Below are 19931 nucleotides of genomic sequence, written 5' to 3' on the forward strand. Positions count from 1 at the left end.
GTCAAGGATAGTCAAGAACACAGAACCCATGGTAGGTAGTTCAATAGAGGGATTGTCATATGACAAATCTGTTACAAATATATTGCAGGAGCTGAAAAGGAAAACAGGAAAAGAGTCAACATCTTCAACATATAAACTGGTATGTGATCTTTCAATTAAATGATCTTTGAATAAATAATAAGTTTGTAGTTTGAACTTTGTGCTAACATAGCATTTAGGAAGTGCTATTCTAGTAAGTTTCATTATTTATACATTTATGGGAGATTGTTGTGTCTTTCAATTACATATCTACAGGTAATTACCACAACCAGTAACAATATTTTTATTTCTAAAAATATAAACAATGGATAGGGTAAATAAAAAGCCCCTTTTAAGGGAGATCTTCTGTATTAAAAATTGTACAATAGCTCTCAACCAAGTCTTAAGAACAACAGCATAAAGTTAGGCAGAATAATCGCATAAGAAGAAAACCTGAACATCCAAGTAATCTTCACAAAATCAGAAATCTGATTGTGAATTTAGTATATTTTTCTTTATCTGAAAATTCACTTATTTTTTTGTTTTAACTTAAATTCCATCTTCTTAACATACAGTATAATATTAGTTTCAGAAAGTTCACTTATTTCTATTTCAGCTATAGGTCTAAGTGATTTAAAGTATTAAGACATGATTCATTACATACTTGGAAGATATTAATAAACTTAAATCTTACCTGACAGTTCTTGCAGCACAATCCTTCAGCACACTGTGATCCTGGTTTCAGCATACAAGTGTGAGGATTACAACAGCTAGCAGGTCCACATTGCTATGAATTAATGGAATCCACAAGTAAAAGTACATCATGATAATAATATAAACTTTGGCAAGAACTATATTTACTGGGCTTATTTTTTGAGTTTTAGGGAAATATATTAATGCTGTCAATATTTATAGTTCTGTATCTCTAAACAATTAGAATACTAAAGTAAGACTTTCACTTCAAATCAAAACAGAGTAACCAGTACCAAGAAACTCTTACCCAACTAGAAAACTAGGAAAAATATATGAAACAACCTTTTTTTTTTCCCACAAATTAGAGAATAGTGAAAGAGAACAGAATGGTGGTTAATAGCATCTGGAGGGTGGAGAAAAAGGGGAGATACTGTCCAAAAGGTACAAATTTTCAGGGTGCCTGGGTGGCTCAGTGGGTTAAGGCCTTTGCCTTTGGCTCAGGTTGTAATCCCCAGGTCCTGGGATCAAGCCCTGCTTTGGTCTCTCTGATCAGTGGGGAGCCTGCTTCCCCTTCTCTCTCTGTCTGCTTCTCTGCCTACTTGTGATTTCTGTCAAGTGAATAAATAAAATATTTTTTTAAAAAAGGTACAAATTTTCATTTAAGAATGAATTAGTTTTCAGGATCCACTGTAAAACATGATAACTATAGTTAACAGTACTGTATCATACACTTGAAATTTGCTAAGAGGATTGATAAAAGTGTCCTCACCACATACAAAAAAAAAAAAAAGGGAACTTGTGAAGGATAGGTTAATTAGTTTGATTGTAGTAATCATTTCAAAGGTTATACATATATCAAAATATTATGTTGAACACCTTAAAAATAAAATTTGTATTTGTCAGTCATACTTCAGTAATGCTGGAGGTGGGGAAAGGTATATAGAGCTTATGCCTACTGCAAAGTCAGAATGTCCCCATAACTTCCCTCTCTACTTACACCAAACACAAGTTCAATGGATTTCCAAAACAACTCTAAGGTTTGGTAATCTACTAGAAGAACTCACAGAACTCACTGAAAGCTGTTATATTCACAGTTATGGTTTATTATATGGAAATGATGCAAATTAAAATTAGCCAAGAGAAAAAGCAACCAGGAAAAGCTCATACTGCCTTCACCCCAGGAATTACATACATAATACTCTCCCAAAACTGATGTATGAAATTCCTGACTTATGCTATGTGGCCAGTATTACTCTAATACCAAACCCAGAGACGTTACAAAAAAAGGAAATTACAGACCAATATCTCTCATAATCATTCAAATACCAATTTATTCATTATATTGACAGGCTGAAGAAGAAAAACTGATGTAGAAAAAGAACTTGACAAAATCCAATATTCACTTAATGAATCATACAAAATATTAGCAAACTAGGAAAACTTCCTAAATTTAATAGTGAACATACAGAAAAACCTACAGCTAATATCATATATATGATATATATGCTATGTCTCTTTCACAAAAAATAACTCAAAATGGATCATAAATTAAATGTAAAATGTAAGGCTATAAAACCTCTAGGAGGGTAGATTTAAGAGTAGACCTTATGTGAAGTGCTCTTCCACAATAAATAAATAAATAGGAATAATAATAATCTTAAATAAATTCTTTCAGAAAGTACTGAGCTCAGAATTGCCTTGATGCTTAAACCAGAAAATATTCCGAGACAAGAAAAAAATGCAGACCACAATTCCCTTGTGAAGATAAGTGCCGTCAACCCAAACAAAATATAAGCAAATTAAATCTACCACTACATAGACAGAACAATGTAAGTGAAGCTAATGTTAGAATGCACGGTTGGGTTAGCATTCAAAAACCAATCAATGAAATGCACTATATTAATTAATTAATTAATTAATTAATTAATTTTTAAAAGGAGAAAACTCATTTGAATCAGCTCAATAGACACAAAAATAAGACATTGGACAAAATTCAACACTAATTCCTGATTTGAGACTCTCAGCTAATCAGAAATAGAAAGGAACTTCCTCAACATGCTAATGGTATCTGTTTACCAAAAAAGTTTTATCTAACATCATATCTAATGGTGAAAGTCAGAAAGTTGCCTCCACCAATAAAAACAAAGCAAAGACCATTCTCAACATTTCTAATTGACACTAGATCCAAGGTGAATTCACAAACGTCAATTGTATTTTCTATACTAGCAATGAATAATTCTTAAATAAAATTTTAAAACAATGCTATAGAAACAAACTATAGAAAAACTAAATGAATTAAAGAAGAGCTAAATAACTGGAGATACACACCATGTACATTGATTGGCAGACTCAATTTTAATTTAAAAAAAAAGTAATTCTCCCAAAATTGATGAATGAATACCACACAATTCCAATAAAGTCTCTATATTCACATGCTGATTCTCCAATTTATATGGAAATACAAAGGGCTCACAATAATAAAACTAACCTAGAAAAAAGCAACAAAGTTGGGTGATTTACATTACCTGTTTTCAAGATTTACTGTGAAAATACATGAATTAAAATAGCGTAGAACTGGCATAAAGTTTGGTTACATAAATAAACAGAAAAGAATCCAGGGATAGACACACATGTATAGTAATTTACTTTCATAAGAATGCTAAAGTAATACAATGGTTAAATATAGTCATCTTAACAAATAAGAAATATTTGATACTCAAATGGAGCCTAACGAACCTCAAAAACACTACCCAAACACAAAAATGCACCCAAAATGAATCAAAGACCACTGTGAGTGATAATTGTAAAACTTCTCAAAGAAAACATAGGAGAAAATATTCATGACCTTGAGTAGGCAAAGATTTCTTAGGACATAAAACATTATGACCATAGAAAAAAAAATGATAAATTGGTCTTCATAAAAAATAAAAAATGCCTGTTGTTCAAAGATGTTGTTAAACAACCAAGAAGGTAATACATAGATTGGAAATAAATATTTGTAATATACATGTCTGACAAAGAACTAGTATCCAGCCTATAGGAAAAAACCTCTTACAAATCAATAACAAAAAAACCAAAACAATTTAATGGTTATTTAAGGACATGAGAACATGTTCAACATCATTATACTCTAAGAAAACACAAACCAAAACCATTGTAATGGTTAAAATTTAAAGGGCTACAACATCACATTTTGGTGATGGTGTGGAGGAAATTAAGTTTCATATGTTGCTGATAAGATTGTGAAATAATATAACAATTTGGAAAATAGTTTGCCAGTTTCTCATGAACATATATGATCCAGCAATTCTACTTTTAGGAATTTGGAATAATGGCCCACTACTGTTAACAACTCAAATATCCATTAGCAGGTAAGTGAAAAAACAGATTGTGTTATATTTAAACAACAAAGTATTACACAAAATAAAAAGGAAGAAACTATTGTGACATAAAGCGACGTTGAATGAATCTCAAAACACAGTCATGAAAGGAAGAAGCCAGGGCCATCTGGCTGGTTCAGTCAGAAGAGTATGGGACTCTTCATCTCAGGGTCATAAATTTGAGCCCCCCACTGGGTATAGAGATGACTAAAATAAACTGAAAGAAGAAAGGATATGTGAGGCATCATTCTATTCACATGACTTTCTAGATCAGGCATACTGACAATCAGATGTTTCCTGAACAGGTATCACAATCTCAGATTTCAAGATATAGTACAAAGCTACAGTAATCTAGGCAGTATGGTACTGACACAAAACCAGACACTCAAATCAATGAAACAGAATACAGAGTTCAGAACTAAAGTCACACTTATATGGGCCATTGATCTACAACAAAAGGGGCAAGAATATGCAATATGGAAAAGACTGTCTCTTCAACATATGATGTTAGGAAAATTGGAGAGCTACATGCAGAAGAATAAAATGACAACTTTCTTACACCATACACAAAAATACACCATACACAAAAATAATCTTGAAGTAGACTAAGAAACTACATGTGAGACCAACCTGAAACTGTAAAACTACTAGAAGAAGACATGGCTGGTAATTTCTTTGACATAAGCATATAAACATTTTTCCAGATATGTCTCCTCTGACAAGGGAAACAAAAGCAAAATTAAACTACTGGGACTGCACAGAAATAAAAGGCTTCTGCTTAGCTAAGGAAACCATCAGTGAAACAACAGGGCAACCTGAATGGGATAAGATATTTGCAAAATTATATATCCAATAAGCAGTTAATATCCAAAATATATAAAGAACTGTTATAGCTCAACACCAAAAAAAAAAAAAAAAATTCAATTAAAAAATGGACAGAGGACCTAAATAGACACTTCTCCAAAAAAACCATACAGATGGCCAACAGACACATGAAAAAATACTGAACATCACTAATGATCAGGGAAATGCAAATCAAAACCATAATGAGATATCATGTTACACCTGTCAGATGGTTAAAATTAAAAACACAAGATAACGAGTTGGTGAAAATGTGGGGAAAAATAACAAGCATTGTTTGACAATGCAAATTGTTGAAGCCATTGTAGAAAACAGTACAGAGATTCCTCAAAAAATTAAAAATAGAAACATCAAACAAACCCATAATTCTACTTCAGGTACTTACTAATTCAAAAAGATATGTACACCACTATGTTTATACTTGAATTGTTTATAATAGCCAAGATATGGAAGCAACTCAAGTGTCCTATGACTGAAGATGTGGGAGATACATCTGTATCTATATCTATAAATATAATGGAAGATAGACAGATAGATACAATGACATATTACTCATCCATAAAGAAAAAAATAAAATACTGTCATTTGTGACAACATAGATGGATCTAGAGGATACAATGCTAAATGAAATAAGTCAGTCACAGAAAGATCAATACTATGATTTCACTCAAATGTGGAATTTAAGAAATCAACAACAATAAAAAGACCAAAAAATAGAGAAAAATGGTAGTTGCTAGAGGGGAATGGGCAGGGGAATAGTGAAAACAGATAAAGAGGATTAAGAGTACACTTATTATGAAGAGCACGAAGAAAAGCACAGAATTGTTGAATCATTATACTGTGCACCAGTTTCAGGTATACCAGTTTCAGGTATACCGTAACACTGTCTGTTAATTATATTTTAAAAGAAATTAAGAGAAAAAGAAATTAAGAAAGAGAGAGAGAGAGAGAAAGAAAGAGGAAGGGAGGAAGGGAAACAGAATTAAGAGGGAGGACTTGAACTACCGAATGGCAAAACCTGGGTGGCTCAGGGGGTTAAAGCGTCTGCCTTCGGCTCAGGTCATGATCCCAGGGTCCTGGGATCAAGCACCGTATCAGGCTCTCTGGTCAGCAGGGAGCCTCCTTCCTCCTCTCTCTCTGCCTGCCTTTCTGCCTATTTATGATCTCTGTCTGTCAAATAAATAAATAAAATCTTAAAAAAAAATAAAATAGAGTGGTATGGATACAAGCATATTCAGAGTCATATATGTATCACACCCTAATATCACTTCCATCTGTCTTGTAATCATGGAAATGTATAATAGCTGCAGTATGGCTGCAAATACTGAATTATCTTAAAGTACTACAACCTGGACCTTTTGCATCCACTGTATTTTCATAGCTTCCTTACCAAGTGTATAATTAAAATCACCGTATGTTCAGACTGTAATATTAATAGCCTTACCTTACCATATTACTGATCCCATTGTGGAATAATACCTTAAAGGATACTTGGTAGAGGGCTGACATGTTAATCTTCAATAAAACATTTATAACATATCCAGAGGTTAAGCACAGGTTTGGAAAGATCTTAGATATTTAGTTTAAAACACAAAAGTTCATTCTAGCTGCCTATTTTTCCCATCAGCAATAATTTTTAGGAGTACATTTTCTACTTGTTCAAAATCCTTCAACCTACGTTTATATAGTATATTCTGGATGTATTTCAAACTTAATTTCACTTACTGTCAATATTCTGCAGAGTACTCAGTCATATTTGAGACACGTAACATTTATGACAAAGATATGAGCTTAAACAATTAATTTTTAATTAACTTTCCTATTTATCAGACTTACTTCCTCAGTACCACAGTCACACGCTTCACCTATCTCTACTCTGCCGTTGCCGCAGAGTGCTACCGCACTTTTTCGCATTCGTGGCTTGTTCTGAAGACATCTGGCACCCATATTTGAAATGAAATTTTCAAAGGCACTCAAACTGCAACTGCTAAACGTCTTCACACCACTTGATCTCCTAGAGGTGAATCCATATAATGTCATTGGCAGTACATTTCCAAAAACACAACTCTATATAATATAAATTACTTTCAAAATGTTAAATTGAATAGGTAATGCTAAATGTTTATAACAAGTGCTTAGAGGTGAAAATTATTCCTGGGTAGATCATGTGATTTTATTTATTGGGATACATATCCTTATTCAAATAAAATTAAGTACAATAGTAAAAAATAAGCCAATTAGAAAATGGGTATAGACTTGAATAGATCATTATTCAAAAAATACATATAAATGCCCAAGAGGAAAATGAAAAGGTGCTCAATATCACTAGTCATCAGGGAATTTCAAATCAAAACCACAATAAGATATCACCACATACCTGTTAAGATGGCTATTATCATTTAAAAAGATCAGATTTGAAAAAAATAAAATTAAAAGATCAGATTTGGCAAGGATATGGAGAAATTGGAATCCTTGGTACACTGTTGGTGGGAATGTAAATTGGGGCAGTCACTGTGGAAAACAGTAGAGAAGTTCTTCACAACATTAAAATAGAACTACCATATGATCCCACAATCCCACTTGTGGGTATACATATAAACTAACTGAAACCAGGATCTCAGTGAGATATCTGCACTCCGACGTTCATTGCAGCATTATTCACAATAGCAAAGATAAGGAAGCAATCTAAATTTCCACTGACAAATCAATGGATTAAAAAAATGTATATACATGCATATATACGTATATACACCCATATGCAACAACATGGATGAACCATGAGGACATTATGCTAAGTGAAGTAAGCCAGTAACAGAAGAAAAACACTGTATGATCTCACATATATATATTTCAAGTAGTTAAACTCATGGATGCAGAGTTTGTCCCATGTATAATGGTGGTTGTCAGGGGTTAAGAGGAGGTGGAAATGCAGAGTTATTCAATGGGTATAAAGTTTCAGTTATTTGATATGAGTACATTTTAGAAACCTGCTGTACAACAAGTACCTATAATTAACAATACTGTATTGCACATTTAAAATTTTAAAAGAATTCCTGTTAAGCATTCCTACCGCAATAAAAAAATAAAAATAGATTATTTTATATACATTTTTATATTAATTTTGAGTTTCTGGGCATGACTGTATATAAATTCTTGTATGTAAAGAAAAATACTTATACATGAATATGATATCTCTTGCCTAGGAATGAAGAAAACCCTGTATCCATTTATGTCAATTCCTGTTTATATATCAACAATTCTTCAAACTTCTCTTCTACTCCCTCAGTCCTTCCCCTGACTATTATAAAATTAAGAATCAAACTCTTTTAAAGTTTGAATCTTTTCTGTTTTAATGTTTTTTTTTTCATTTTATTCACAGGTTTGTAGCACATATATGATAGATGATTCATTAAGAAGTAAGTTGTTTGAGGCAGGGAACTTTATCATCCTTATTATTGGTATTACTTATCACAAGTACAGTACTTAGCAAACACAGAATCAGTTGTCTATTGATTTTTTTATAATAACAAAAAACTTCTATTAAATAGATTATACTGAGCTTGGTTCTAAGCTTTCTCACCGATCTTAGAGAAATTTTATATTAATCAAAATTTTATGTCATTATGTCCACATACCACTAATAAAGATAGCTTCAGAGAGCATTTCCATGAGTCACTTTCAATATGTAGTAAAATTCTAACAGATAAGGAGAAAACTGACATTTATTGAGCACCTATTATTAGCTAGATATTTTAAATACTTGAATATTTAATACACACTACATATCAGGGAGACTGGTTTACATATCAGGGAGACTGGTTTTGTGACCAACATTCTATAGAAATTGAACTAAAGTTAGAAAAGCTAAAAACCTCACAAAACTCAGTTTGTAAATTAGCAAGATCAGCATTCACACACAGCTGTTTAAGATTTCAAATTCAGGGGGGGAGGAGTCAAGATGGCGGAGAAGTAGCAGGCTGAGACTACTTCAGCTAGCAGGAGATCAGCTAGATAGCTTATCTAAAGATTGCAAACACCTGCAAATCCATCGGCAGATCGAAGAGAAGAAGAACAGCAATTCTGGAAACAGAAAAACAACCACTTTCTGAAAGGTAGAACTGGCGGAGACGTGAATCCAAAGCGACGGGAAGATAGACCCCGGGGGGAGGGGCTGGCTCCCAGGAAGCGGCGGAGCAACAGAGCACAAAATCAGGACTGTTCCACTGAGGGACATCGCTCCAGAGGCTAAACCGGGGCGAAGCCCACTCGAGGTCAGTGTGGCCTCAGGTCTAGCAGGGTGACAGAAGGATCGGGGGTGTCTGAGTGTCGCAGAGCTTGCAGGTATTGGAACGGGAAAACCGGCTACAGAGGCAGAGCCAACAATAAGATCACAGCTCGGGCTTACCTTGAACCCGTCGCAGGCTCGGTGAGCTCGGAGCGCCGCCGGAGGTCAGGCAGATGGGAGTTACGGGGCACTGTTCTCTGAGGGCGCACTGAGGAGTGGGGCCCCGGGCTCTCGGCTCCTCCGGGCCGGAGACCAGGAGGCCGCCATTTGTATTCCCGTCCTCCGGAACTCTATGGAAAGCACTCAGGGAACAAAAACTCCTGAAAGCAAACCCGAGCGGATTACTCAGCCCGACTCCTGGTATGGGCGATGCAATTCCGCCTGGGGCAAAGACAGTTGAGAATCACTACACCAGGCCCCTCCCCCAGAAGATCAACAAGAAATCCAGCCGAGACCAGTTCACCTACCAAGGAGTGCCGTTTCAATACCAAGGAGAGCAGCAGAATTCCAGAGGAGGAGAAAGCAAAGCACGGAACTCATGGCCTTCTCCCTGTGATTTTTTTTAGTCTTGCAGTTAATTTAATTTTTTTCTTTTTCATTTTCTTCTCTTCTTCTGCTAAAATTTTTTTTAACTTTTACCCTTTTCTACGTTTATTAACTAGTTTATCTAATATATATATTTTTTCTTTCTTATATTTTTCTTTATTCATTTTCTTTTTTTTAATTCTTTTCTTTTCTTTTTTTTTTTTTTCTTTCTTTCTTTTTGAACCTCTTTTTATACCCTTTCTCCCCCCTCACAATTTGGGATCTCTTCTGATTTGGTTAAAGCATATTTTCCTGGGGTTATTACCAACCTTTTAGTATTCTACTTGCTCCTTCATATACTCTTATCTGGACAAAATGACAAGGCGGAAAAATACCCCACAAAAAAAAGAACGAGAGGCAGTACCGAAGGCTAGGGACCTAATCAATACAGACATTGGTAATATGTCACATCTAGAGTTCAGAATGACAATTCTCAAGGTTCTAGCCGGGCTCAAAAAAGTCATGGAAGATATTAGAGAAACCCTCTCGGGAGATATAAAAGCCCTTTCTGGAGAAATAAAAGAACTAAAATCTAACCAAGTTGAAATCATAAAAGCTATTAATGAGGTGCAATAAAAAATGGAGGCTCTCACTTCTAGGATAAATGAGGCAGAAGAAAGAATTGGTGATATAGAAGACCAAATGACGGAGAATAAAGAAGCTGAGCAAAAGAGGGACAAACAGCTACTGGACCACAGGGGAGAATTCAAGAGATAAGTGACACCATAAGACGAAACAACATTAGAATAATTGGGATTCCAGAAGAAGAAGAAAGAGAGAGGGGAGCAGAAGGTATATTGGAGAGAATTATCGGGGAGAATTTCCCCAATATGGCAAAGGGAGCGAGCATCAAAATTCAGGAGGTTCAGAGAACGCCCCTCAAAATCAATAAGAATAGGCCCACACCCCGTCACCTAATAGTAAAATTTACAAGCCTCAGTGACAAAGAGAAAATCCTGAAAGCAGCCCGGGAAAAGAAGTCTGTAACCTACAATGGTAAAAATATTAGATTGGCAGCTGACTTATCCACAGACACCTGGCAGGCCAGAAAGAGCTAGCATGATATTTTCAGAGCACTAAACGAGAAAAACATGCAGCCAAGAATACTATATCCAGCTAGGCTATCACTGAAAATAGAAGGAGAGGTTAAAAGCTTCCAGGACAGGGCGCCTGGGTGGCTCAGTGGGTTAAGCCGCTGCCTTCGGCTCAGGTCATGATCTCAGGGACCTGGGACCGAGTCCCGCATCGGGCTCTCTGCTCAGCACGGAGCCTGCTTCCTCCTCTCTCTCTCTCCGCCTGCCTCTCTGCCTACTTGTGATCTGTCTCTGTCAAATAAATAAATAAAATCTTTTTTAAAAATAAATAAATAAATAAATAAAAATAAAAGCTTCCAGGACAAACAAAAACTGAAAGAATTTGCAAACACCAAACCAGCTCTACAGGAAATATTGAAAGGGGTCCTCTAAGCAAAGAGAGAGCCTACAAGTGGTAGATCAGAAAGGAACAGAGACAATATACAGTAACAGTCACCTTACAGGCAATACAATGGCACTAATTCATATCTCTCAATAGTTACCCTGAATGATAATGGGCTAAATGCCCCAATCAAAAGACACAGGGTATCAGAATGGATAAAAAAACAAAACCCATCTATATGTTGCCTCCAAGAAACTCATTTTAAGCCCAAAGACACCTCCAGATTTAAAGTGAGGGGGTGGGAAAGAATTTACCATGCTAATGGACATCAGAAGAAAGCAGGAGTGGCAATCCTTATATCAGATCAATTAGATTTTAAGCCAAAGACTATAATAAGAGATGAGGAAGGACACTATATCATACTGAAAGGGTCTGTCCAACAAGAATATCTAACAATTTTAAATATCTATGCCCCCAACGTGGGAGCAGCCAACTATATAAACCAATTAATAACAAAATCAAAGAAACACATCAACAATAATACAATAATAGTAGGGGACTTTAACACTCCCCTCACTGAAATGGACAGATCATCCAAGCAAAAGATCAGCAAGGATATAAAGGCCTTAAACAACACACTGGACCAGATGGACATCACAGTATATTCAGAATATTTCATCCCAAAGCAACAGAATACACATTCTTCTCTAGTGCACATGGAACATTCTCCAGAATAGATCACATCCTCGGTCCTAAATCAGGACTCAACCGGTATCAAAAGATTGGGATCATTCCCTGCATATTTTCAGACCACAATGCTCTGAAGCTAGAACTCAACCACAAGAAAGAACAAATACATGGAGACTAAACAGCATCCTTCTAAAGAATGAATGGGTCAACCGGGAAATTAAAGAAGAATTGAAAAAAATCATGGAAACAAATAATAATGAAAATACAATGGTTCAAAATCTGTGGGACACAACAAAGGCAGTCCTGAGAGGAAAATAAATAGCAGTACAATCCTTTCTCAAGAAACAAGAAAGGTCTCAGGTACACAACCTAACCCTGCACCTAAAGGAGCTGGAGAAAGAACAAGAAAGAAACCCTAAGCCAAGCAGGAGAAGAGAAATCATAAAGATCAGAGCAGAAATCAATGAAATAGAAACCAAAAAAACAACAGAGCAAATCAACAAAACTAGGAGCTGGTTCTTTGAAAGAATTAATAAAATTGATAAACCCCTGGCCCGACTTATCAAAAAGAAAAGAGAAAGGACCCAAATAAATAAAATCATGAACGAAAGAGGAGAGATCACAACTAACACCAAAGAAATACAAACTATTATAAGAACATACTATGAGCAACTCTACGCCAACAAATTTGACAATCTGGAAGAAATGGATGCATTCTTACAGACATATAAACTACCACAACTGAATCAGGAAGAAATAGAAAGCCTGAACAGACCCATAACCAGTAAGGAGACTGAAGCAGTCATTAAAAGTCTCCAAACAAACAAAAGCCCAGGGCCAGACGGTTTCCCGGGGGAATTCTACCAAACATTTAAAGAAGAACTAATTCCTATTCTCATGAAACTGTTCAAAAAAATAGAAATGGAAGGAAAACTTCCAAACTCATTTTATGAGGCCAGCATCACCTTGATCCCCAAACCAGACAAGGATCCCATCAAAAAAGAGAGCTATAGACCAATATCCTCGATGAACACAGATGCGAAAATTATCACCAAAATTCTAGCCAATAGGATTCAACAGTATATTAAAAGGATTATTCACCACGACCAAGTGGGATATATTCCAGGGCTGCAAGGTTGGTTCAACATCAGTCAGTGTGATACAACACATCAATAAAAGAAAGAACAAGAACCATATGATACTCTCAATAGATGCTGAAAAAGCATTTGACAAAGTACAGCATCCCTTCCTGATCAAAACTCTTCAAAGTGTAGGGATAGAGGGCACATACCTCAATATCATCAAAGCCATCTATGAAAAACCCACCGCAAATATTATTCTCAATGGAGAAAAACTGAAAGCTTTTCCGCTAAGGTCAGGAACACGGCAGGGATGTCCATTATCACCACTGCTATTCAACATAGTACTAGAGGTCCTAGCCTCAGCAATCAGACAACAAAAGGAAATTAAAGGCATCCAAATCGGCAAAGAAGAAGTCAAATTATCACTCTTTGCAGATGATATGATACTATATGTGGAAAACCCAAAAGACTCCACTCCAAAACTGCTAGAACTTGTACAGGAATTCAGTAAAGTGTCAGGATATGAAATCAATGCACAGAAATCAGTTGCATTTCTCTACACCAACAGCAAGACAGAAGAAAGAGAAATTAAGGAGTCAATCCCATTTACAATTGCACCCAAAACCATAAGATACCTAGGAATAAACCTAACCAAAGAGACTAAGAATCTATACTCGGAAAACTATAAAGTACTCATGAAAGAAATTGAGGAAGACACAAAGAAATGGAAAAATGTTCCATGCTCATGGATTGGAAGAATAAATATTGTGAAAATGTCTATGCTACCTAAAGCAATCTACACATTTAATGCAATTCCTATCAAAGTACCATCCATCTTTTTCAAAGAAATAAAACAAATAATTCTAAAATTTATATGGAACCAGAAAAGATCTCGAATAGCCAAAGGGATATTGAAAAAGAAAGCCAAAGTTGGTGGCATCACAATTCCGGACTTCAAGCTCTATTACAAAGCTGTCATCATCAAGACAGCATGGTACTGGCACAAAAACAGACACATAGATCAATGGAACAGAATAGAGAGCCCAGAAATAGACCCTCAACTCTATGGTCAACTAATCTTCAACAAAGCAGAAAAGAATGTCCAATGGAAAAAAGACAGCCTCTTCAATAAATGGTGTTGGGAAAATTGGACAGCCACATGCAGAAAAATGAAATTGGACCATTTTCTTACACCACACACGAAAATAGACTCAAAATGGATGAAGGACCTTAATGTGAGAAAGGAATCCATCAAAATCCTTGAGGAGAACACAGGCAGCAACCTCTTCGACCTCAGCTGTAGCAACATCTTCCTAGGAACATCGCCAAAGCAAGGGAAGCAAGGGCAAAAATGAACTATTGGGATTTCATCAAGATCAAAAGCTTTTGCACAGCAAAGGAAACAGTTAACAAAATCAAAAGACAACTGACAGAATGGGAGAAGATATCTGCAAACGACATATCAGATAAAGGACTAGTGTCCAGAATCTATAAAGAACTTAGCAAACTCAACACCCAAAGAACAAATAATCCAATCAAGAAATGGGCAGAGGACATGAACAGACATTTCTGCAAAGAAGACATCCAGATGGCCAACAGACACATGAAAAAGTGCTCCATATCACTCGGCAGCAGGGAAATACAAATCAAAACCACAATGAGATATCACCTCACACCAGTCAGAATGGCTAAAATCAACAATTCAGGAAAAGACAGATGCTGGCGAGGATGCGGAGAAAAGGGAACCCTCCTACACTGCTGGTGGGAATGCAAGCTGGTGCAACCACTCTGGAAAACAGCATGGAGGTTCCTCAAAATGTTGAAAATAGAACTGCCCTATGACCCAGCAATTGCACTACTGGGTATTTACCCTAAAGATACTAACGTAGTGATCCAAAGGGCCACGTTCATCCGAATGTTTATAGCAGCAATGTCCACAATAGCCAAACTATGGAAAGAACCTAGATGTCTATCAACAAATGAATGGATCAAGAAGATGTGTTATATATACACAATGGAATTCTATGCAGCCTTCAAAAGAAATGAAATCTTGCCATATGCGACAACATGGATGGAACTAGAGCATATCATGCTTAGCGAAATAAGTCAAGCGGAGAAAGACAACTATCATATGATCTCCCTGATATGAGGAAGTGGTGATGCAACATGGGGGCTTGAGTGGGTAGGAGAAGAATCAATGAAACAAGATGGGATTGGGAGGGAGACAAACCATAAGTGACTCTTAATCTCACAAAACAAACTGAGGGTTGCTGGGGGGCGGGGTGGGAGAAGGGGGGTGGTTATGGACATTGGGGAGGGTATTTGCTTTGGTGAGTGCTGTGAAGTGTGTAAACCTGGCGATTCACAGACCTGTACCCTTGGGGATAAAAATATATGTTTATAAAAAATAAAAAATTTAAAAAAAAAGATTTCAAATTCAGGTACTTTTTTACCCTCAAATTCATCTTTGAACATTACATAATAAAATATTTACTATTAAATATGAATGTTTTTACTATAAATCAAAAATTTTGATAATAGTATCACTAAAATTGAAAAGTGAGGAAATTTTTAATTGAAAATTATATAATATTTTGGCCCTGGAAACTACTTTAGGTCTATTAGATATAATCTTAAATTATTCACCTTTTTGCTCCCCAAAACAGCAGTTCTTAAGAATATGTGTTCCCAAAGATTACTTGTAATCAACTATACAGGATTTTTTCTATTAGTTTTTTTGAGATTTTACATTTTGAATTCTAATGCTATGTTAGTTTTGTTTCCAAATTACTTATAAAAGCTTACTCTATGTATAACTAGCCTAAGTTCTAGGTTCAGAGACAAAGAAATTGAGTGATAGAAAAAAGTAATGGTACTTTCCCTTTGGAAATGGAAAATGCTCTCTACCATTTTTTTGAGGTAAAGGCTAGCATTTGACAGCATTTTGAAAAAAGAAAAATTTATCTTCCCCACTACCCCATTTTCCTTTCAAGGCCTTTCTCTCTTCTACATTTTTTCCTCTAAATTCCTTTCTCATTGCTCATGTTTTCCCTACTCCTCAAATAAGAGGTAACAGGACAGCGATACATAACTTAGATGTAACTTTATTACTTACATCCTCACAAGTAATGGATAAAATACAATGTAGCTATTATGATCTCATTTTTCAGATGAGGAAACTAAGAGTTAGAAAATATAACAAACAAGTGAAAGATTCTAAAGCCCATGTTCCCCTCAATGTATTCCATTCTGAAAAATGGTATCTCCTCTTCTTCAATCAACTTCCATATTTTAATGAAACTGGTCTTAGCAAGGAATGAAAAGAAAGCAATATTCATAAAATAATTCAATCTCATTGAATAACTGATAACTCCTTGTTCCTTCTAAATATTTTTGCCTTGTAAAATGATGGAACCAGACAGGAGAGCAAACCTTGCCAGGAGTTTTCTCTAGGTTTCTAGATTCATAGCTCTTGCCATTTTCCATGCTCCTTTCTTCTTTTCAACTTTGAATTCATTTGCGTGTGCAGACTATCCTAAATGTGAGAGTTTAAGATACAAGCAACCCACATTTAAAAAGCACATGTAAATTAAAACATCTAAATAATATGCCAGTAGGACCACTGAGTTATAAGAATTAAGTCTGTTCAAATGCATGCTAATGTTCTCTTGCTTTGTGATTCAACTTAATTCTAACATATTTACTGTCTTGTATATGAAGTCATTGTGGAGTACAGAAAATAACAAAGCTTTGGGTTAGATAAACTTGTTAACTAGTATCAACACTGTGACTTAAGAGGTTTTAAACAAAGTAATTTAACTAAGTCTCAGTTTTCTCTTCTACAAAACAGGGATAATAATACCCATCCACTCCTAGGGTTGTTGTGAAGATTAAATACTATTAAACAAGTAAAGTGCCTAACTGAACTTTCTGACTTTTATTAAGTGCCCAATGAATCATTGGTGATATTATTGACATCAACTGAAGTCTGGCTGTTAATTAACTGTATATCCAATGTAAAGTCATTTAGGCTTACTACTAATACTAAGCAGGGGCTTTAAAAGACACATTAAATGGAAATAATACTTTCTTACTTGAAAATTACTTAAAATAATGTATGAGATGTATTGTGGAAATACAAAATTTTGTAAAAGTAAGGTAATACATATACACAAGAGTTTTATAAGAAATTGAAGAACAGGCTGCTCCTGGGTGGCTCAGTAGGTTAAAGCCTCTGCCTTCAGCTCAGGTCATGATCCCAGGGTCCTGGGATCAAGCCCCACATCAGGATCTTTGCTCAGCAAGGAGCCTACTTCCCCTGCCACTCTCTCTCTGCCTGCTTCTCTGCCTACTTGTGATCTCTGTCTGTCAAATAAATAAATAAAATCTTTAAAAAATATATGTGTATACACATATATTATTTTTATATAAAGCTAATTTATATCTAATTTGTAGTATAATACATATGTGTATATAAACATGTATGTTAAAATTGGAGCAGTTATGAAAGAGCATGTTTTCAAAAATTAATGCGTCACTTTCACTCTGACTTCTCATTGTTCTTCAGCTATGAATCGGTCATACTTAGCACAGTCCCTTTGATGTGGGAAACAAAGGCAAAGAACTGTAACTTAAAACTTCCTTACAGCTTGCAGCCCACTGATGGATACCTGTAATATGCAGAGCATGACCTTCCTCAAGGAGCTCATGGCAGCCTTAGTACCTTAATGTTTAAAAGTAACCTTATAGGGGCACCTGGGTGGCTCAGTGGGTTAAGCCGCTGCCTTCGGCTCAGGTCATGATCTCAGAGTCCTGGGATCGAGCCTGACATTGAGCCCACATCAGGCTCTCTGCTCAGCAGGGAGCCGGCTTCCTGCTCTCTGTCTGCCTGTCTCTCTGCCTGCTTGTGATCTCTGTCTGTCAAATAAATAAATAAAATCTTTTAAAAAATAATAATAAATAAAAGTAACCATAAAGAGATACCTGGGCGGCTCAGTATGTTAAGCCACTGTCTTCGGCTCAGGTCACGATCCCAGGGTCCTGGGATCGAGTCCTGCATCGAGCTTGCTGCTCGGCAGGGAGCCTGCTTCTCTCTCCTACTCTGCCTGCTTGTGCCCTTGTTCTCCCTGTCTCACTAACAAATAAAGTCTTTAAAAAAAATAAAATTTGGGGGCACCTGGGTGGCTCAGTGGGTTAAGCCGCTGCCTTTGGCTCAGGTCATGATCTCAGGGTCCTTGGATCAAGTCCCGCATCGGGCTCTCTGCTCGGCAGGGAGCCTGCTTCCTCCTCTCTCTCTGCCTGCCTCTCTGCCTACTTGTGATCTCTGTCAAATAAATAAATGAAATCTTTAAAAAATAATAATAATAATGGGCGCCTGGGTGGCTCAGTGGGTTAAGCCGCTGCCTTCGGCTCAGGTCATGATCTCGGGGTCCTGGGATCGAGTCCCGCATCGGGCTCTCTGCTCAGCAGGGAGCCTGCTTCCCTCTCTCACTCTCTGCCTGCCTCTCTGCCTACTTGTGATCTCTGTCTGTCAAATAAATAAATAAAATCTTAAAAAAAAAAATAAAAAATAATAATAATAATAATAATAATAATAATAAAATAAAATAAAATAAAATTTTTTTTAAAAAATTAACTTTATGTTCGCATCAGCTGGCCCCTCAATGTCCTGAAAGCCTTGTTTCCAGATTCCTTGGAGATTTGTGCCATCCCTAGCCCCCACTATTTAAAAAGTACACAGTCAATCCTTACAATCCCAGTATAGCCCTTTCTGCCCACCAGTCCTGCCCCATGAGTAAGGAAGGGGTGAAAGTCTAGGCAGGGGAGAGAGGAGGCCCCTGATTTCCCTGACTGGGCGCTGGAACTATTCCTGGCAGGTGCAGACAGCTGAGAGAGCTGAGCAAAAGATAAGGGAACAAACCAAGAATCTCATGACCACAAGCTTCCCAGTCAGTTCTCAATAAAAGATTGCCCCTAAAAGCCCTCAGCAGCAACCCATTCGGGACTCTTCTCACCCTAGAGAGATTTTTCTTTCCTTTCTGCTCTCGCCTTCACTCAATAAACTTTCACTTCACTTCACCCTTTTGTGTCTGCAAGATTCATTCTTTGACTCTGTGAGACAAGAACTCTGTAATCCTGCAACACTTTCTCACAAATAAAAAATGTAGAACACTATATAAACCTGTGGCAGGAGTTAAGATGGCAGAAGAGTAGGGAGACCCTAAGCTTGCCTCATTCCTCAAACACAGCTGGATAATTATCAAATTCTGAACACCCAGAAATCAATCTGAAGTCTGAGAGAACAAAACTACAAGTCTACATATAGAAAAGCAAGCACCTTTGGAAGACAGGAGGTGCAGAGAGTTGATACGGGAGAGACATAACTTGGGTACTTCACAAGGGAGGTAGTCCTGCTTAGGGACACTACTGCAAAGCATTACAAGAAGCAGAGCACAAAATCTGAAATATTAGACATCCACCACTGCCAAGATTGTCCCCGGCTTAAAGGTGCTCAGGTGGCAAAGAGGGGCAGAAGCCCAGGAGTAGCCAAGGTGGTCTGAGGATTCCCTGGGTCGCAAGGAGAACAGGTGACACGTATGTGCGGCACTGTTTTCAGGCATGGGAATGGGGACTCCGGCTGAGGGCAGCCAGCCTAGGTGCTGGCTCTCTGCTCTGCGTTGCCATGAACTCTGAATTGCTGCACAGTTATGGGGCTGCTTTCTTGGCAGAAGCTGACAACAGAAAACATGAAGTGAGACCTTCCCCCACAGAATCAGTGCAGGTCCACACCAGGGGAGTCCCTATGAAGTTTTGAAACCCAGTCACGCTCCAGAAATAAAACAGTTCAGACACAGGTAAGGTGAAGGCAGGGATCTGAAGGCAGCTGGGAACACGACTGATTATTCTTCTGGAGGGCTTCCT

The 19931-nt window shown here is 36.8% G+C and overlaps 1 protein-coding gene across 11 annotated transcripts in view; it reads right to left on the reverse strand.

The window, feature by feature from the left end:
• The window catches only part of LOC116581844 (disintegrin and metalloproteinase domain-containing protein 32-like), a 195478-nt gene that overhangs the window by 80355 nt on the left and 95192 nt on the right, over positions 1-19931 (reverse strand). For 10 of the 11 annotated variants that reach the window (XR_004282259.1, XR_004282260.1, XM_032329135.1 and 7 more), the window contains 2 exons: positions 6789-6966; positions 713-805 (listed from right to left, as the gene is read on the reverse strand). Coding sequence is in view for 9 of the 11 variants with exons in the window: in XM_032329135.1 (XP_032185026.1) it covers positions 713-805; positions 6789-6966 (271 nt within the window). In the remaining 2 variants the exon portion in view is untranslated. The remainder of the gene's footprint in view (positions 1-712; positions 806-6788; positions 6967-19931) is intronic. The other variant, XM_032329137.1, reaches the window with a different exon arrangement.

This window comes from Mustela erminea, chromosome 21 (assembly GCF_009829155.1).
Source record: "Mustela erminea isolate mMusErm1 chromosome 21, mMusErm1.Pri, whole genome shotgun sequence".
Classification (NCBI taxonomy): Eukaryota; Metazoa; Chordata; class Mammalia; order Carnivora; family Mustelidae; genus Mustela; species Mustela erminea.